The 19651-nt window shown below is 44.3% G+C and overlaps 1 protein-coding gene across 1 annotated transcript in view; it reads right to left on the reverse strand.

Annotated features, from left to right (window-relative positions):
• Positions 1-422: 422 nt before the first annotated feature.
• Positions 423-19651, reverse strand: part of LOC103902031 (amine oxidase [flavin-containing] A-like) — a 28081-nt gene continuing 8852 nt past the window's right edge. Inside the window, exons 3-14 of the mRNA XM_009283031.2 lie at positions 17897-18001; positions 16544-16635; positions 13368-13509; positions 11364-11513; positions 9892-10051; positions 8500-8596; positions 6878-6931; positions 5913-5970; positions 5384-5481; positions 3823-3934; positions 2291-2353; positions 423-1790 (exon numbers count right to left, since the gene is read on the reverse strand). Coding sequence (XP_009281306.2) covers positions 1635-1790; positions 2291-2353; positions 3823-3934; positions 5384-5481; positions 5913-5970; positions 6878-6931; positions 8500-8596; positions 9892-10051; positions 11364-11513; positions 13368-13509; positions 16544-16635; positions 17897-17917 — 1203 coding nt within the window. The 5' untranslated portion in view covers positions 17918-18001 and the 3' untranslated portion in view covers positions 423-1634. The remainder of the gene's footprint in view (positions 1791-2290; positions 2354-3822; positions 3935-5383; positions 5482-5912; positions 5971-6877; positions 6932-8499; positions 8597-9891; positions 10052-11363; positions 11514-13367; positions 13510-16543; positions 16636-17896; positions 18002-19651) is intronic.

The following is a 19651-nucleotide window of genomic DNA, read 5'->3' on the forward strand; positions in this document are numbered from 1 at the left end:
CACTCTTCCCCAAGCCTGTAGCGCTGCATGGGGTTGTTGTGGCCCAAGTGCAGGACCCGGCACTTGGCCTTGTTGAACCTCATACAATTGGTCTGGGCCCATCGATCCAGCCTGTCCAGGTCCCTTCCCTCTGGAAAGGGCTTCTGGTTTGGAGCCTGCCAGCACCTAGGCCGAGAATGGTCTGCACTTACGGTGTCTACAAAGCTTTTGTGAAAAAAAGTGAGAGGACATACGAATGTGGTTGAAGCAGAGGCCAGGAGTGAAGTCATCTTGGGTAGGCAGGTATTTCTGTTGGTGTATACATATGGATCATATCGAGCGGAGCAAGGGTTTGGTGGCTGCTGCATGTGATGTGCCTAGTGATTTAACACAGGTGCAGAGAAACACCACCTTCCGCAAACTCACAAAAAAACAACGCGAGAAAGAATCTGAAGAACAGTTTATGGAAGAACCCCTCTTACCAAGGTTTCAGGACTATTGAAAGGCACATTTCACCCATGTTGAATGACAGTTGAGTTCATGGACACATACAATGCTCACATTTCATGGCAAAAAGACCGCATAATGATGGTACGTTGCGAAACATATATTCCAGACTTCAGTTAAACACTAAAGTGATTATTTTAAGTGTGTCATGTACATAATAAGAGCGGAACAGGCAGATGCATCCAATTACTGTAATTTACAAGGCAGTAATTCAAGCCCCAAATATATTTCTCCTTATTGGAGGAAGGCGGTACGGATTACGAGCAAAACGAGGGGCAGCAAATTGACAAGGAGCCAGGAAGCTGCTGCCATTCGGGAAATAACAGCTAGCATCTGCTACAAGTTGGAGGGGCTTTAACTCTGCTCACTCATTTCTCTCTGCTTCAACAGCGAACGGCTGGGCTGGATCAGATGCTCTTGGGCCAGGAAGCGACCGAGAGCCGCACCGTGGCCGTGCCGCACCGACGCAGGCGCCCTGCAGAACAGATAAGTGTGGATGTTTGCTCAGTAGCGGGCAGAATAAAGTCCACTCGCGCTTCCTCTGTCGCCGTTTAGCGAGCTGCTTCATGCTAATTACCTCTTTTCAACCAGCTCGTGGTTAAGTTTCACGTTGTGATGATTAATAATTAATCAAATGCATTTGAAAATTAATTTGGCAATTCTACGTCTGATTGGCATGCTAATCTCTTCCGTGCAGCAGGGATGTTATAGGAATAACCTTGGATATTCTGAACCTCTAACCAACGTGAATACATAAGGGTATTTATTATCTTGTGTGGTAAAAAATAAAGCAGTGAGTGGAAACGAATGCATTCTCCAAGGCCTCTTTGCCATTCGGGAAAGGTGTGATCTGCATTTTGCCTTCCCTGTGTTAGGAATGTACTATCGATATTATCATGTCCAGTCAAAACAAATGGACAAGAAAAAGGCAAATTTGAAAAACACCCCCACAGTTGATTTATTTCTGTTTCACTGGTAGCAACTGCAGTAGATTTGATGCATTAATTATGGTACTAAAAAGAAAAATCACAAGGAGAATAACTTTTGCCCTTTCCAGCTGTCCGTGCCACTTCTCTCCAAAAATAACACTCGTCTGGTAAAAGGGAAGAAGAGGGAGTATGCAGCTTCCACTGGACGTGTGGTCCCCGCTAGTTTCGAATTAGTAGTCCCTTTTTATAGGCAAACAGCCCCGCAGCAGCCACAGAGGTGAAGCACATGGTAGAGCTAAGCAGGCACAGCAGTCCCGGCACGGATGGCAGGTTCCTCTCCCAGAAGCTGGTGGTGAACGGTTGGGCTGGGACATCCTGGGGAAGAGAGGAGATGGTACCACCGCGGGGTCTCCCTCAGCGCGTGAGTGGGGAGGCGGCAAACGTCCCCCACTAGGCTGGGGAGGTGACAGGTTTTCCCGAGGACCAGACTGGGGGTGGGAAGGAGGGTCAGGGCTGTAAAACGCGTATTTTCTGTCATCCCGAACAGCCACGGGACAGTGAAGGTGGAGTTATTGTGACTGGAAGGAGGTTGTATTTGGCTTAAAACCATGGCCTGGGACTGGGCAAGCACTAGGCCGATTTCCTGCGTTTTGCAGTCCCCCAGGTTCCAAGATCTTTGTCCCTGGCTCTTGGCCATCCACCCCTCAGACAGGGGTAACGATATTCCTCGGACGAGTCAAAAAAAGTAATACCATCAGCACGTGAGGTAAACAAAACCTTGCCCGGGGGCAGGCCCCATAGGAATCGCCGAAACAGGGACCGCAGCCTGACCTAGGGGTGTGCGCCTGACCGGATGACGAGAAAGTCCGGCTTACCTTCGACTCTGGCTCTGGCATCCAAATTTCATTCTCTGAGATCTTCCCCATATTGTGCAATATCTAGAAGAAAAAATTATTTGTACCACGTGAGAAAAATTAAAACCCACAGCTACTTTTAGTTTTGGAAAAGCAGAGCAAGTCAGAGCAAGGTGACATTGATAAAAGGCATAACTATGACGAGCTGAAAGTGCTTTGAACCAGAAAATGTACAGTGATTTCTCCGTTTATATCAGTAAAGAGAGAAGAAGGAGGCAGTTTTGGTAGTTTGTGTAAATACATGACAGCTGGTCATCAAACGGTCCTGTGCCTAACCAGTGTTTTAAGGATAAAAGGACAGTTTCACGGAGTCATTTGTAAAAAGTAGGACTTCACTCAGAAATCCACACAGACTACAGCTTCTCTAGATGTTTATTTTAAATTTTTTTTCTAAGTACAGTAAAAGTGCTTTTTGACATGACAGTTTGAGAAATAGCAAGGTGAGGTTACCGCCACACACTCAGGACGCAAAGCCTGTTAGGAGTCATGCTGCTTGGATCACAAACTAGAAAGAGGAGAGATACAACTCTGGGGCTTTCAAAGCATACAATTACGAAGTTATCTCTTGGCTTTTCAGGCAGTACAAAGCTCATCAAGGATTTTTCTTGAGAATAAACTGATTGTAACAATCATGGAGGTTCTTGGGGGCAAATGAATGTCTCCAGAAGAGACAGCTAACCATCTCTGTAACTACTGCTCACAGGCACGGAGAAAAGAGAAATAAGGTGACTTGAAACAGAGCAAGTAATGAGGATTATAAGGTGAATATGACGTTCTGTCAAACAGAAGCAAAGGGCTGATTTTCCCTTAAATAACAGCTCCGTGGCTCTGCCATACAGCAGTTGTAACTGTAATGTACACCCTTTAATGGCTTTTTTTCCTCCCTCCAGACTGTTGCAAAGGGATTTCACTGTGACTGGGAACTCAGCCCAATGTGTGTCATTCTGAGGAGATTTAGACATTATCAGAGCTGCCCATTACGAATTCATAAAGCCGAGCTAACGGTACTCGTAAAAGGAGAAGCAGAAAGGATAGATCAAAAATGAGAACAATGCTCAGATTTCCAGATTGCTGCATAGGAAATAGCTGCAAGCATTTGTAATGACTTAAATTACCTTTAAAACATACAGTGATTAATTTGTTAGAAATTGTGGTAGTATATCTAAGGGCAGCATCAGGTTGGAAGGTTTTTTCCTCTAGACATGAGGTATACAGCATGAGCGTCGTTTTAAGTCTCCAGTGCAGCAACACACTGCATAATGTTCTGATTTGGGTGAGATTCTTGGCTTCACTTTATTCAATAGCAAACTAAGTAAAGTTTAAAAAAAAAAAAAAGGCTTTGGTTCACATCCTTTTCTGGGATTCTTCCCCATCAATTCCAGGAGCCCTTGCACAATTACAGGGTGCGATGCACAAAATCAGACCCTCCAAGCTGTACTTGATCCTTTTTAACCTTGTAATAGAGATGTTGAAAGCAACCCAATGGTCTGTACCTCTCTGGCTGCTCTCTCTCCTGCCTGCACGGCCCCCTCCATGTATCCACTCCATTGGGTAGCTGTCTCCGTGCCAGCAAAGTAGATTCTGTCAATGGGCTGGCGAATGATCCTTCAAAACAAATGGAGAATGTCAGATGACAAGTAACAGGAAGCCGATGATCCTTCTAAAAGCAATTTTTGGGCTTTGATGGAGTGCTCGACTTCAGTTCTCCAAAAGTCCTGCAGACCTGGGCTGGGGAGCACAGTGCAATGAGCTGTCCCTGCAGGACCGCCTACCTGCTTCTGTATGCAAATCTGAGAGAGAGAGAATCTAAGACATAAATCAGTGTGCCCAGCTTCCGTGCAAAATAATATGAGCCTTATTAGTGCTGGGATAAGGGATAATCCTAAGAGCCTCCAGAAATGCAGTGCAGCTGATAGATTTATGTCTTCTGCATGGCAGCTTTGTTGTTATCCTGCCGTTACAATGGGATGTGAATGATGCTTTTGCAGTGACGGGTCACTAATACCAGCTTCTATTTGGAGGTTGGACTTGCCCGGCTGCAAGTTCTGCCAAAAGGGGATGGCAGCTGAAGGCCTCTACATTCAGGGAGTTGCATTCGCCCCACAGGGTCGTATAAGCCAGCCCCTCAGCTATGCAAAGCTGCACAAGCACCTTGGTCAACCCAGCGATAGGTAATGAGCTCCCCCTTTCCCACAGAGAGATGTGCTTGCTCTAAGGCTCCCATCTAACCCCCGATCAGGTTTTGCCTGTCTGCCTGACACCAGCTTCCCCAGGTCAGAGGCCTCACCCATCGCTACCCAAGTGTTCAGATAAATTACAGCAGAAGAGTCTGTGCACGGGGTGACTTCTTCCCACAGGCACCTTGGCAGGGTGTAACTCCATGATGGACATGCTAAGGAGCTCATGCTGCGATGTGCTACATGGTTTGTCTGGTCTTTGGCTATGGATACAGGATTTGTCTCGTTGTTCCTATTACATGCTGAACTGTGCCTTCCACACACTTTTCAGTGATATAGCTAGTATTAATCAGTATTATCTAACACGTTCCTTTAGGAATACAGCAATTCTTCATGGGGAAGGCACAGGAGGCTTTGCTGGGTGGGAGGAGCAAATGAGTTTTCATGTAAGGGTTTTGTGTCTTCCCCTTGTGATGTGACTCAGTGGGCTTCACCAGAACCTGATGCTCCACCTACGCAGTCAGTGGACACTCTTCATCTGTCTAAGATGTGTGCCCTCAGGGTCTTAGAAAGCATTAAAGGGATCTATTACAAATATTGCGTAGCGGCAAATATTGTAAGTAACCTAGCGGGGAAAGGTTTCCTGGCTCTAGCAGGTCCCTTTGTGACTGTGCTTTGTTTCCTTGAAAGTCACAAGAGAAACTCTGCTCTTACTAAAGTCAATAGGAAGATCCTTGTTAGCTGGGGAGTAGGGGAGTGGAAAGAGGGTTGGGGTTCCCCCAATATGCTACATATGCCATAAGTTTGTTGCATAAGGTATATCATTGTACATGAGCTAAGAAATGTAAATTAGAAAGCAAAGCGTTCTCCGGTTTACCTTCCATAAGAATACATTATGCCTGGTGGGAAGTAGGCTGTGTAACAACCCCCTGAATATTGCTCCATGCTCCAGTTCTTTTCTTCGTAATACACAGGCTGTAAGTATTAGCAAACATTAGAGAGTGAAACAGTGGCAGAGAAATTGGAAATAAAAAGCAAATTTCCTTTGAAGAGGGAAAAAACAGGCTAAGGATGCCTGTCAAAGGAGTGGCATGTCATCTGGCTAATGCTATCCATCTGCACAAAACAAATCTTTGCACTTTTACAGAAGCACTAGCCTCCCATGGGCAAATGACAGGACAAATTAAACCATGCACTGCCTTCTCTTTTCTTGTAAAGAGTGAGACTGGCAGCTCTTTTCTTGCTGTACTAGATGCTGCTGCCCTCCCCTTGGGAGTACATATTGTATGGCACAACATGCAATTTTAGGTACACATTTTAGGTACCAGGAATTTTGGCTTCATCCTCCAGAACAAAGGAGCAACGTTACTGTACAACAGAGGTGAAAACAGGCATTCATTTCTTACATGTAAAGCCTCTTCCATCCCCATTGCCTTAGCATATGCCTCACAGATCTTCTTCTTCCTATATGAAAATAAAATCAGAGTCAGAAAAAAAAAGGTGGGAAAAAACCTCTCAGCTATTGCTCTTAGAAAAAAAATCACATTCATTGCAATACATTGCAAAGAAAGTTGGGTTTGGCTTTGTTTTTCAGTCTGATTTCAAGTTCTTATCTTAACATACCTATTTCAAATGCTGATGCCTAAATGTGACATCCAAAATGGACCCAGGGAATGGGAAATGAAGGTTGATTTTGGCAATGAGCTCTGAAAAAATAAATCTTTGTACAGTTATTTTAGGATGCAGAGCCAATTCATTCTCATGTTCACTGGTATAAGACCAGAAGAGAAGCAATATAAATCAATGAAATCCCTACAGGTTTACTATAGCTGAGAACAAAATATGAGCTGGAGAATACTACTCACACTCCTAAGCAGAAGTCCTCTTTCACTTGCACGTGTACCAAAAATCACATTCAGAAAGTACTGTTTGTTCATTTCACACACTAATGGAGAAGTGTTTACTGTTGTAAACACGGAGGTTTAAAATTTTTATCACCCAGTCTGAATGTGAAGGACACCTAAAACTATGCATGTCAGTGCTCCCTATATCCCTGGGGTGAAGCATCATTCAGTGGGGATGCAGTCTGGGAATATCTTCGGAAAAATCTCAGTTCATGTAGAGACAGAGAGCTTCCACATGGAAGAGTGGGCAGACTTGGAAACTCAGAAATATCCATAACTGGGTGGATATTAGCATTAGTGTCTTGGCCTGCTTATGCTAAAAGCTCAATTTTTGCCCCAATTTCCAGTATTGGTAGTTGCACTGAGCATTTGTATACGTGCATATGCACACACATACCCACACACATGGGGAAGCATCCCGGAGAACTGACTTATTTCTGAAATATTTACAGTTTCTGAACTCTTACCTCTCTTCCTTACTGAGATGGGCCAGTTTAACAGCCTTTCTGGTAAGGATGAAACTGAAAAGAAAAATACGGCATATAAATATTATGCAGTGTCAGCACCCCAGCTGATTCACAAGCTCTTGTTTGAAATGACTCTAAAAAAAGACGGGCAAAGCACTTTACCGCTACATAAAGGGCTTGACATTTTTTCATCATACCTCATCACTTAATAATTACAGGTCACACAGGTGAAAAGGCCTGTGTGGGGTACCCTGGGGAGTTAATTGAAAGGGAGAGCATGCATTCCCAGGGGGCAGGCGCAGAGGACTGCCTGGCAGCTACCAGATGAGAAAGCTGCAGATTGCAAGTGTGTTTTCAAAGCTGCCAGCACTGGCCTCATTTTGCTCCGTGGGAATGAGCTCTCCATCCCCACCGACTCAGGGGAACAAAGTTATACCCAAAATGGGCAGAGAGACGACAGCGTCCAGCAAACTAGCCTGCACTGCCTACCATCTTATACCTAGGTCTTATCCAAAAGGACCGAGACCCTGAGTTTTCTTGAGCTTTTGAAGTCTTGCAGACAGCTGGCCATATCACTGCCCGTGTCATTTGGTGTTAACAAGTGATGGGAGCTTGCTGCTCTGACAAGCACTGCACAGTGTCATGGACCAGTTTAAGAACTGGGATTAATATTTATTCAGCTTATTATTTATGAAGGAAACAGATTTGGTGATTAGTTCATCTGACCTTAGTGGAGATACCCAGGGGACAAAGTATGTTCCTGCACTCTTTTAGAAAGTTGCATAAATCCACAAGGAGAAAGCAGGAAATTGTTTGCCATATGGGGTTTGGAGAAGGCTTACTGCTCTCAGGTCATGGACGTTTTTAAGCCTTGAACATGCCCATAAACATGCACGGTTCAGTAGAAGTGGCACGCTTTCCTTGCCAGATACTTAAGGAGTAGTTGCCTGACATTTTTATTGGCCTTTTTTTGGGAGTATCACCTCAAATTACAGTGGAAACATTTGTAAAGATTTTTTGTTTATATTGGCTTAACCTATTTTAAAAGCCAGTCAATGCTGTTACGTATTTTCCCATCTGTTTGTCCAAACTACTTTTTTACTTGGTGGTTTCTTCAGAATCCCGATTTCTTCACTGCACAGCGGCTGCCCCGCTCAACCACCAGCTGATGTTCGTTGTCCTGCCTCAGCTCAATGGGGAGAGGAGGCAAATGAGGGTTTCTTGGACAACCGCATTTTCATTTTGGCCCAGGTGCTAAAAACCAGGCCCAACATAAGCCAAATACAGGCTCACAAAGCTAGGTAAGAAGGGGATTTATTTCTAAATCTACTTCACAGCAAAAAACCATTAACTGAATACTTAAAATGAACTACAGCTGAATTCAGCAACTCCTTCCCAACCATCTCCTTTGTATTAGGCTATTTGTAGCAGAAGTGTCACCTAGAAGCTTATACAGACTAGAGAGGCACAAGAGGCTTGTCAGAAGTGCTCTCCCCTGTCTATCAAAACTGTGGGAGTGGGCACCGCTGATGTAACCTGGCCATTTCCCTTCTTCCTCCTTCTCCCACTCCTTCATACAAAAAGAAATGCACATCTGTAAGTATAGGCTAGAAGCTCCTAACCCCATAATGGCAGGGAAGGATCCATCAGGTTTCGTGTCATCTATGGTTATTCCAATTGGAGACTCTTCATCCTCAATGATGAAGGAACCGCAATAACCTAAGGGGGGAAGAGAAAACAAAATGATTGTCAGAGAAACTTGTTGAAGATCATTGTTTCTGATAGTAATGAGCAAGGAAAATTATCCATAAAAGGAATGGTACAGTAATTCCTTCATCACCAATAATACCTACATGTCTGAGATGTTTTTGTAACAGCCTCTCTCCTCTCTTCCCTCTGACTCTGGGAAATTTTGTACACAGACTTATAAAAGTTTTATTTAAATTCCATTATTACTTAGCAAGGAATTTCTGTAGATTGTTGCAAGTCCCTTCGGCTTTCTATATTGGGGGCAATAAACACTAAAAATAGACAGAACTAGCAAGAACTGTGATGGTTCGTTCCATGAGTAACTTCGGCCAAAACAACAGCAGCAGCAACAAAACCCAGTGTAATTACATCTGGTCCCTGCAGGCTCAAATTTAAACCCTGTATTGATTTTGCTGACGATAAGACTGTCAGGAATGGTGTCCTGTAACAGTAATGCAGCAGAAACACGGGCTGTCTAATCTAGTATCACATCAGTACGTGTTTCAGATGAACACACAAAAAATCCCATATAGATAACAATGTATAAACCTGCCTACATTTCTTTCTAATCCCAATGGCCGGTTTGTGCCCTGAAACATGCAAAATTATATTCGTTTGATTAAGAAATGTTCTCGCCCAGTGCAACTCTCAGTATCATTACATAGGAATTGGAAACTAATCTGTTCATACAAATAGCTCTGGAAATGGTATCAGTTACAGCTGAGAAACACATGATGTTGCAGCACATGGAAAAAATATCTTGAGTTAAACAAAAAGCTAACCTACTTTTTCCAGTCCTCTGAGATATCAAGTCTGTTGAACAGAGGATTAAAAGCAGGGAAAGGTCTTGCTTACACCTTAAGCTCTCCTTGTCATCTGCTGTAAATTCTCTTTGGCTGCCCTAACTCTGTCCCCGGCAGGGAGAAGCAAGGACCTGCTGCTGCAGGGTCACTGCTTCTGCGCATTGCAGGTTTCAGCAATGCTTCCCAGGGAAACCTTGCTTGTTCTCTCAGTCGTCCCTCCTCAGCTAGCAACAACGAGATTCGGGATCCTACTTGGGTCTGGACTTATCTTTGGGACAAGGCGTGCACTCAAGCTTGGAGGAAGAGCTCTCCTTTCTAAGGAGCTTTACCTTTCACTTTTCTGTGTGTTTGGTTTGGGGGTTTTGCACGTTTAACCCCCTCTTGGATTTATTCCCTGATAGACAGCAGAGCTTCAAATTTGTGTAGCATGGGGCCCCCGAGTCCTTCACTTTCCCCACATACCCTTCCTCTCCCAGAAGGCTTCCCTGTAGTACACCATGCATTTTATGACACACCCCATAGGCAAACGTTGAATTAACTGGTTTCTCTTTGGCGGCAGTTCTGGTTTGTAATGAATCTTCGTTGTCAGGATTGGAGGGATAGCACTGATCACATACTTGCCCTGAAATGTAAAACACAGTCAGTACAGACAAGGCGCTGCCTCTCACTGAGGTCGCCCCTCAGGACACGTTTGAAAGACGCTCTTATTAGTTGTTAACAGCTTTCCCACACCTGACTTTGCTACTTGGCTTTCCCACACAGATATTTCCAGGTGACCAAAAGAATTCTGCCATTTCAGAAAAAGGAGCTGGGAAAAACCATGTTGTTTTGTGGTTAGGTGATTCTTGACGGCTTCCTGGACACTACAGGACCAGAGTTGAAACTTGGCTGGAGACAGGTGGGGAAATGGGAAAAGATGGATCTTATGGCATAGGTAAAACTGCCTTTTATCATCCCCAGGAAAATATGACCCACATTTGTCCAAATTAAAAGCTGTTAAAAAAAAGAATAATCACTTTTGTGCATGTTCACAGGATACTACTTCAGGACAAGCAACCCTGATGGTGATTTTAGCTTTCCTGAACACACTCCATCCCTCTCGCAGGTCCTGTGTCTGACTGGAGTGATGAAGGACGCTCTGTTTCGGGGCTCAGGGTGACACTATCACAACAGACGCTGCTGCTCTCAGGCGCTCTCATGCTGGTGGGGCCGCTGAGTGCAGGAAGGCCGTCTCCTCCGACTTGGCTGCTGCTCAGCCAGCATGGAGGGAGAAGCCAGCGGTATAACTCTGGGGTTTAAAAATCCCTGGGGGAGGGAGAGAGTCCCTCCTCCAGGACATCTTTAGACCAGCTTCTCTGCCAAACAGCCCCTTCCCTTTCTTTTAGCTTTCCCTGAACATCCTCCAAACACTGCCACCAGTGAGACGGGGGTCTTGCAGACCATGACGGTCCTGCACAAACCCCCGTGGCAGGCTGGGCTCTGTGTGCGGAAGGGAGCTGCCGCCCCGTGGGTGCCACTGCGGGTGGTCATGTACTGATGGAGCATTTCACAGCACCACTGCACAGAGGCAAAATCTTACTAAAGGCGTTTGAAATGTCTTTTTTTTGTTCTGCAAACCACAAACTTAGATATGAACAGGAATGTTATTTTTCCTTTCTTTGAAATGGTCTCAATGCAGAACTAAAATGTAAAAATATATAATCACAGAAAAAGTTAAGGCAGAAAAGGCAGAGTAATGACAGAAACTGACTAGCAGAACACAAAGAAGAGACCCAGTCATAAATAAATCCATAAAGCAGGTTTCACAGAGTGTCAGCGTAGTCCGAGAAATAGACACACATAAATGGGTACTTTCTGATTATATCTGGCTAAGAGCTACAGCAGATGTATTCCCCCACTAAATGCATACTCTACTTTTATTCTGATCAAATTACCTCATATATCTCATGGTTTAGAGTCTCCACAATGACATTATCACCTGTCTGATCAATACGGACCACAGGTCTCTCCAGTTTAACTTTGCCTTTGAGGCGTTCCATTATTTTCTCCGATATCTGACCAGAACCCCCTTTAAACTTCCTCTCCTAAAAAACAAACAGAAAAGAAACACAAACAAAAAATCACCAGCATTAATCACGACGATGTTGAATATGACTTCTGCTCATAACCAAGAAACTCCAGGCCAAATCTGCAACTCCTAAGGGTGCATAAAGAGGCCCAGACTTTCAGAAGAGCGAAGGTGTAAACCTGAGCCTCAGTGGGGATTGCTGCCTAAACCAGTTTTGCAACGACTTCCTCAGTTAGCTGGCTTAAAGACCCTTGAAGCCTAGAGAACAAACAAATATAATGCAGGTATTCTAGCTAGTATAAACATATCACATCATTAAAAAGAGGTTTTGAGTATTTTACCCATCACTGTGCTACCAAAACCCTCATGCGTGACAAAGACACCAACTTGCACCTGTACAGTGAAAGCCTGCACCAGCCCAGAAGCAAGACAGATCTTTAACTGGGTCTGGCCTCGAGTGTGGCAGGCAATGAGCTTTATCTGTCCCTGGGAAGATGCAAAGACATTGCTGTCTGGAAAAAAGCACAGTCTGTGACACAAATTTCCTTGCGATGTCTGTGCAAAGGCTCAGAGGAAGCACTAACCTTCTTTCATCTACCAGCCACCAGCGTTGTATCAAGCAGCTCACTTTTACATATAAGATGCTGGTACTGGCAGGGAGGAAAGGGTCCACAAAGTCTTGTGCTGAAAGACTGAAATGGCTGCCTGAAGAAGTTTTACAAGACTCATCATGGCCGCTAAGTCAGAAACCCTTAGCATTTTTGCTCAACTGATTTTGATTGGGGTGAGGGGAGAGGGAAGGATGGTAGAAACCAAGACAGCTTGCCCCATCCAGGCACAAAGAAAAGGAAGTGCTCTTCCCAGGCTAGCTTTCCCCTCTCCACGTCTTGTTTAGCTATGAGTATCTTGGGATTAATTTTATTTTCAATTCTTGCTGCAACGTCTAGCAGTTGCTGACGTGGAACAGCAAATGTGGCCGAGGGGCTCCTGAGGAGGAAGGCTCTTGGGTCTTGCTCCTACCTCAGGGCAGCATTAGCTCTACTTATATCCTTCCTGACACATGGTTGTCTATTCTTACCCCAATGGACAGATGTTGATGGAGACTTCGTGTCTCTCCAGGTAACTTCTCTTAATGTCTCCCTATCCTGGCACACTTGGAGGGGTGTGGTACTGTCTCCACTTTTGCTGTTGGCAGCTTAAGTCTGAAATGCTGCGTGTGCATTCTGAGGCTGCGTTAACTGAGGTAGGAGGCTAGTAAAGGGTGCTGACATACCACATCCAAATTACTTTGACAGCCCCCGCTCCCCTTTTCTGAAACTTCATCCAGAACAATCACATGAAAACCATGATGTTCTGCAGGCAACCAGGTACCTGACACGACCAAGGCGAGAAACAGTCTGAAGTAGCTCATAAAACATGCTGCCACGTGAGCTGTCCCAAGAAGGAAGGCCCTTTTGCTATCTACTTCCAACTCTTGTCATTAGAGGCTTCAACGCCAAAAAAACATATTTCACTCTGAAGTACACTTGCTTTGAACTCCTGAAAACATTCAAATGTGCTAAGTAACCCATATAAAACAAATTGGCAAAAAAGCAACAAAACAGAAACAAAAGGACTGTGCTGAAGTGAATGCATGAAAACACAATTGATAAAATTGTCCCAATTTATCCCAAAGCCTAGCTAATAAAATTCCTCATTGTACAGTTAGCGAAGAGGGCTGTTCCACCCCATAAGAACACGATAGTCTCCGGTGCCACATGCACTTGGTGTTTCGTCCTCTTTTCATTAATTGCAGGGCTTTGATGGGTACAACACTCCACTTGCTCTTTATGGTTTCAAGAGAGGAGAAAGAATATGAGAAATTTTGTACCTGGCCCCCATTGGTGATAGAGAAAATCCTGGCTGTGCCCCCACACTGCCTCACGTACCACAGGAACCAGAGAGCGGAGACTTCATGAGGCTCAGACGTGACGTTGACATTCACAAAGAAGGTGGCAAATTCTTTAGCAGCTCTGCGCGAGACACAAGAGCAGAAACAGGCAGTGAGTAAATGTGACTTCCTGACTGCTTTCAGGATTTTCTTTGTTATTCTCAATAAAGGCTGCTTTCCCAAAGTCAGAAAAGCCAAGATGATTTGTATCTGTCTCATTTTTTAGTCTGTAGCGAGACTGTTTCAATGGGTTTCTGTCAGCACCTCCCTCCCTCCCAAAGCATTTACCCATCTAGTTTGAAATCCCACTGATTTCACCTTAGTTATTTCTTCAGATAGTTTCCCAGCTGCTATTCCTTTCATCAGAACAAATATTTTTCTCAACAGGAGAATGCATTTGGTAACGAGTTAGTGAAACTCTTCTGCATTTCTCCTCCATGGGGAGCTGATCGGGCACATCATTTCCAAGGTCTGATGGGTCCCCAGGGACTCAACTAGCCACACGGCCAAGACATCCCCCATCAACCACGTAACACTGCTGCACAGACCTTTTGTGAAACCAAGAATCAGACATGGTAAATAACCCAGAGAAACCAAATTGGTAATCATTGCTGTAAATTTAAGGAGAGGGTCAGCTGTCTACCACAATAAGTCCTCTGAACGTAAACAGTTACAGCAGCAGGAAGCGAGAGCCTGGCTATTCACATTTCTTTCATTTGTGGCTACAGATTGCTAAGAGAATCGAGATCATTTTGCAAAGAAGGTGAAAGGTCTTTGACTTGGATGAAGTTTCATAAAACAACATGAATTTATAATCATCTGCTAAAGGAAGGAACTTTGCAAGTTATCTGGGCTAAAATATGTAACTTATAAACTTTTATAACCTAATTTCCCTGGGTATGAAGTCCAGACACCTCTATTTCATTAGCAAGGATATGAAAACATCCTGCACGCAAGAACCCTCTGCAACAATCCTGAAAGCACCAAGACACTAAACAGTCATAGCAGGTTCAGGCCTGAGAAACGTGAAGAGTCTCTCCAGGATCAGTAGATGCTGATCTGTGGCACATGACAAACAAATCTTCTTTTATAATCTTGACCCAAGTCATATAGAAAATGCTGCAGAAGAACTTTTCTGTTTAGGGCATTACGGTTTTTAACTATGTGTAGAAAAATCTGGCTTGGCTTGAAGATCTAAAATGGCTTTTTACTGTGGTTTTGAACGTGTTTCAGCTGAGCACATCCATTAAAATTGGAGTGCCACAAAACCATTGGCAGTAGAAGCAGTCTTGCAGAGAAGCGTGTTACAGGAGAGATCACTATAAACCCAGTTCTGCTTATACTCCACTGGCTCCCTGACTAAGGGGAACAGTAAAAACTAGAAGAGGAAGAGCCAGTGCACTTGCAACAGAAAGGGTAGTTCAAAGTGACCGAGTTCGCAGGCAAATGGCTCATAAAACTAATTGTAATGAAAACTACAATGCCACAGTGAGCAAGAGAAAGTCCAAATGGCTGTACCTTGTATCACATGGAGCTGGAGCAAGATTTAAACAAGCCAAATAATTTCAAACGGAAAGTTTTGGTCAGGAAGCTGCAGGCACAGTGCTAAACCACAGTCAGACTGAAAGGGCAAACAGAGCACAGCCACACAAAAGATGCTGAGTGCAAGGGAGGACAGCCTTACAGAATAGCATAGGGCTCAGCACAGCAAGCAGAGATACAAGTGCTCGTATGAGCACACTTCTCTTTGCCTTATAAAGAGAATTAATTGAAAAAGGAAAGGAAGAAAAGAGTATTTCCAGTTGTCGTCACCCCATATTGAACATGGTGCCTTTTTTAATCGTACAGTGTGGTCTCTCATAGACATATAAAACACACTGCTCATTTTCTAGGCAATATATTACCTTGGGCCCTCTTCCTACCAACTAGGGTTGATGCTCTGTTGGACTTGCTACTCACAAACAAGGAAGACCTGTTGGATGATGCAAAGGTGAAGGGCAGCCTTGGCTGCAGTGGCCATGAGACTGTGGAGTTTAAGATCCTGAGAGGAGTAAGACAGACAGCAGACTGCAACCCTGGATTTTGGAAGAGCATATTTTATCCTCCTCAAGGACCTGCTTGGCAGCATCTCATGGGAAACTACCCTGTAGGGCAAAGAGGCCCAGGAGAGTTGGCTGGCATTCAAGGACAGCTTCCCAGGAGCAGAGAGAGGGTGCACTGCAACGGGCAGAGCTGAGCAAGCGCAGCAACAGGCTTGCTGGGATGAACACAGAGCTCCCGCCTGGGCTCAGGCACAAACCAGCCAGCGAGGTGAAAGGCAACAAGAAAGGTTATCTCGGCTGCCTTGTTTGCTTCCAAGGGTTTCGGAGGCCCAGCAGGCACTACTGCTGAAACAAGGAGCAGCATTTGAACTTCTCCGGAGTTTCCAGAGCCAACAGCTGCTCACTTCCCCCTCCTTGGGTCTTGTGCTGCCCCATCCATTGAGCGACCACTTGAAAGCAGCTGCCCTCTGGCATGGCGTGCTGCTCTCCGATGTGCCAACGGCACCTGCCTGCTCCATGGTACACGTGATGCAGTTCACGCAGTAAAAGGAGACACATACAATAACTGCGCAGGAGAGGACATAGCTGAGTCAGAAGACATCGGTTCTCAGCTCCTAGCCTACCATGGGGCTGGGGAAGCCCCCTCACCTCCTTCTGCCTTCATTTCTGTGCCTGCAAGTGACCTTTATTCATACCTACAAAGCAGAGTTTTATTTACATGTTGCTTTTCCTAAAGACAAAGGCACATGTTCTCCAACTGAATGAAGTGAAAGCATGGTGAGAAGAGACCACGCTGTCACTCTCGTGTGCATGGGCCCACTGAGGCAAACCCCAGGTTTCCCCAGCACCTTTAATCCCATCTGCCAGCCAATCCAAGCTCTGCGTACCACTTTATCCTCCACAGGCCCTCACCCACTGCCTGACAACAGCCCATCACAAAGACCAGCCTCATCTCAAACACCTCCTGCTCTCTCACCGCCTGTACCCCAGCCGTACTCAGCTGTACCCCAGAATTTGCCAGGAAGCCACTATCATTCTGCAGCTGGATTTCAAAGTGAATAAAGAGTTATGTACTTGGTCCAGCAAATCTTATTTATCAGCTCTTTCATGGTCATTTTGTCCCATTCTTCAGCATGCGGAGCGTCCCATGGTGCTTCCAGAGGAATCTGGAGACAGAGGCAAAATATTCAAGAAATTATTCAGTACTTTATCATTGCCTGGTCATGGCTAGTTTTTAGCACAGAGTTCATTGATATGTTGGCCAGGAGTTGCTTTTGTCCCCTGCACATGGTTGTAAATCTGGAATAAATTCACTAAATGGAACAGTTTCCATTCGCACCTTTGGGCATGAATTGTACCATGGCCACCAAACCTGGCTTTGTCTGACCAATGAACTATATCCATATGTTGGGACTCATCTGGCCTTTAGTCGTCCAGAAGTGAGGTGTCTATTCTAATTTAGTTGTCTTGGTGTTCTCTAACAGCTGAGGGAAAAATTCTTTCTCTAGTCAGAGATTCAGTCAGTTACAAGATGGGTACCCAAAGGCCCCTATGTCTCTCCGTTAACTACAGAGGGAGCAAAAATGTCTAGATACTATTCAATTATTTTTAGACAGATAAATTCTTGATAATCCATTGCATGTAAGTTACCATGACATGTGAGGACACTATCATATATTTGAATCTTTAAAAAATATATATTATTTGACAAAAAAATGTGTAGTGTCATGCACAAATTTGATTCTGTGAAACCACATAAACCTGATGAACTTTGCAGGAATACAGTTAATTATGCTTGAAGGTTATTGTAAGGTAGGGCCCCTGGTTTGTAGCCAGATTATAAGGCAACTGATATTTGAAGGACAGCATGATGCTCCAGGGGCTACTTTTTGCACACAGGAAGATCTGCAGTTGTACTGCTTGAATTTTGAAGGCATTTACTGTTTAAGAATTTTAGAAATAAAATTACTATCAAGGCAAACTGGAGCCCAGCTTAGGCAGCTACAAAAAAGAATAATCTTTACTCAAAAAGGCTGTCACAGGGGAAGGGGAAAAACCCTTCTCTTCTCCCAGCTCGTGGAATGGTTTTCCCTGGCATGAGAAAGTACATACACTGAGGTTCAACCTCATTTTTTTCAGATATCTTATACACCTCCAGATCTTTTTGTATCCTCTCACAGAATCATAGAATGGTTTGGGTTGGAAGGGACCTTTAGAGATCATCTAGTCCAACCCCCTCTCAGTGAGGAAGCCCTGTTATTCCTGATAGTTCCTGGGCAACACAGATATCTTTCCTGATGGATGTTTCTTGGTTTTCTGTATTAAAGAAGCAATAAGAAAGCCTGCCAGAAACAAAACCAAACCAAACCAGATTTACTCATGGTGACATGAGCATTGTAGGAAACAGATGCAATTTACAGAGCCTACCTCTTTTCCCAGCTTGTCCATGGTCCTCCAGAAGTTATTGTAATCCAGATAAACTAAGGGATTCCATGTAGAAGGGGAAATACCCAGGAAACAGCGTGACTTTCCCTAAAATACACATAAGAACATAAGCAACTGAAACACAACAGAGTATATCTTCATTATTCGAGAATACAAAATTCTCAAAGAAGTCATCACATGGTTGACCTTTTGCCCCAAAAGACCTAGCTTTCTTTTTCTTTTTCCCTTTTTTTTTCCTGCATATGCACGTAAGCAATGGAATGCATGAAGCTAAGTATGAGGGGAAAAAACAGTTGGGCTGACATTAAAAAAGACACTAACACTTTCATTTTATTTGGAGGGGATGGAGAGGGGTACATTTGTTCTGAGCAGGCTGTCAAATTCTGGGCTAAGGAGACTCAAGTAATAGCCAAGGAGGTAATATTCCTTGTTCCTAAGCATTCTTCATTATTACATATGAATGAATCTAATGTTTGCCTGCCTGCTGAAATGTGCATCCTAAAATTTGCATGGGTCTAAAATTGCATGCATGTTACACTATTAAACTATCTAAGCACCTTTATGGTAAACCTCATCTATAAAAAGCAAACATACCTCTTTCTTTATTATACCAAGTACCTTGGGAGAAACCTAGCCTAAAAAAAAAAAAATTGCCAAAAGAAAGTTTTTGGCTGCAGGAAGAAAAATTTCGTACACTTGCAAAAATGGTATCAGTACTTACAATGTGTATGACACATAGCTGCAACAGGAATACGGACTGTTTCAGATAATCCTGTGATACAATGATAAGCAAAACAACCTAACAGCAGCTGATTTTTTGTGATAACTTTAATCTGAAAGAGGACTGGATGAGCAGGCAACATCTTCTCATATTAAATTTCTTTGAACCTTCCCCCATGTAAGTCAACAGCAAATTTCTCATTAGACCTCTTAAATGTTTGCTCTTCCAGGTGTGTCAAAAGTTTGCATGAGGTCACATGGCAGGATGCAGTGAACACACTGGACCATGACAAGTAGGAGCTGTGGTGCTAAGCTGTGTGCAATGTGCTTTTCAGTGCAATGTATATCATGCCAGCCCATCGCACCTGGCAGGTGGGAGTCACAGACCAAGATGAAACTCGGAGACCATAGTGAGCTTTCAGACTTGGCGAAAGCAGTAAAAAAGCCAAACTCCCACATTTTGGTCAACTTTTGTCGTCCCCAGCGCAGGTACAATGGAGGAGACAAGAGTACACGGGTAGGGGACAGAAGTCTTGCTATGGCCAGCACCGCTTGGTCCCTCTCTCTCCAGAGGATGGCTGCAGTGATGCCCCAGCTCCGGCAGCCAGCCGGGCCCGCAGCCCACTGTGCTGTACCTCCTCCCAACTTCAGTGAGGGCAGCAGCAAAACCGCTCTCCTGTTTAGTCTAGACAGAGTAATCTCTGCTCTGGGCCAAGAAAAGCACAAGGTTATGATCTCAGCACTTAGTTCAGCTTGAGAACCCAGTGCTTAAAGGTGAGGGTTTTTTTAAATTTCCAACAAATGTTGAGTTTTCTTTTCAAGTCACCAGGATGCCGTTTTTTAAATTTCCAACAAATGAGTTTTCTTTTCAAGTCACCAGGATGCCTCTGGTGGTGGTTGGTTACTTCTGGATTTCTGGGTATGTAATCTTAATCTTGTGTACTTTTTTCCTCTCTTTTATCCCTGTTTCTTTCAGTTTTAGAGAGTTACATTGGAGGAAGGTGGGTGGGGGATGCT

This window comes from Aptenodytes forsteri, unplaced genomic scaffold (genome assembly GCF_000699145.1).
Source record: "Aptenodytes forsteri isolate BGI_AS27 unplaced genomic scaffold, ASM69914v1 Scaffold2, whole genome shotgun sequence".
Classification (NCBI taxonomy): Eukaryota; Metazoa; Chordata; class Aves; order Sphenisciformes; family Spheniscidae; genus Aptenodytes; species Aptenodytes forsteri.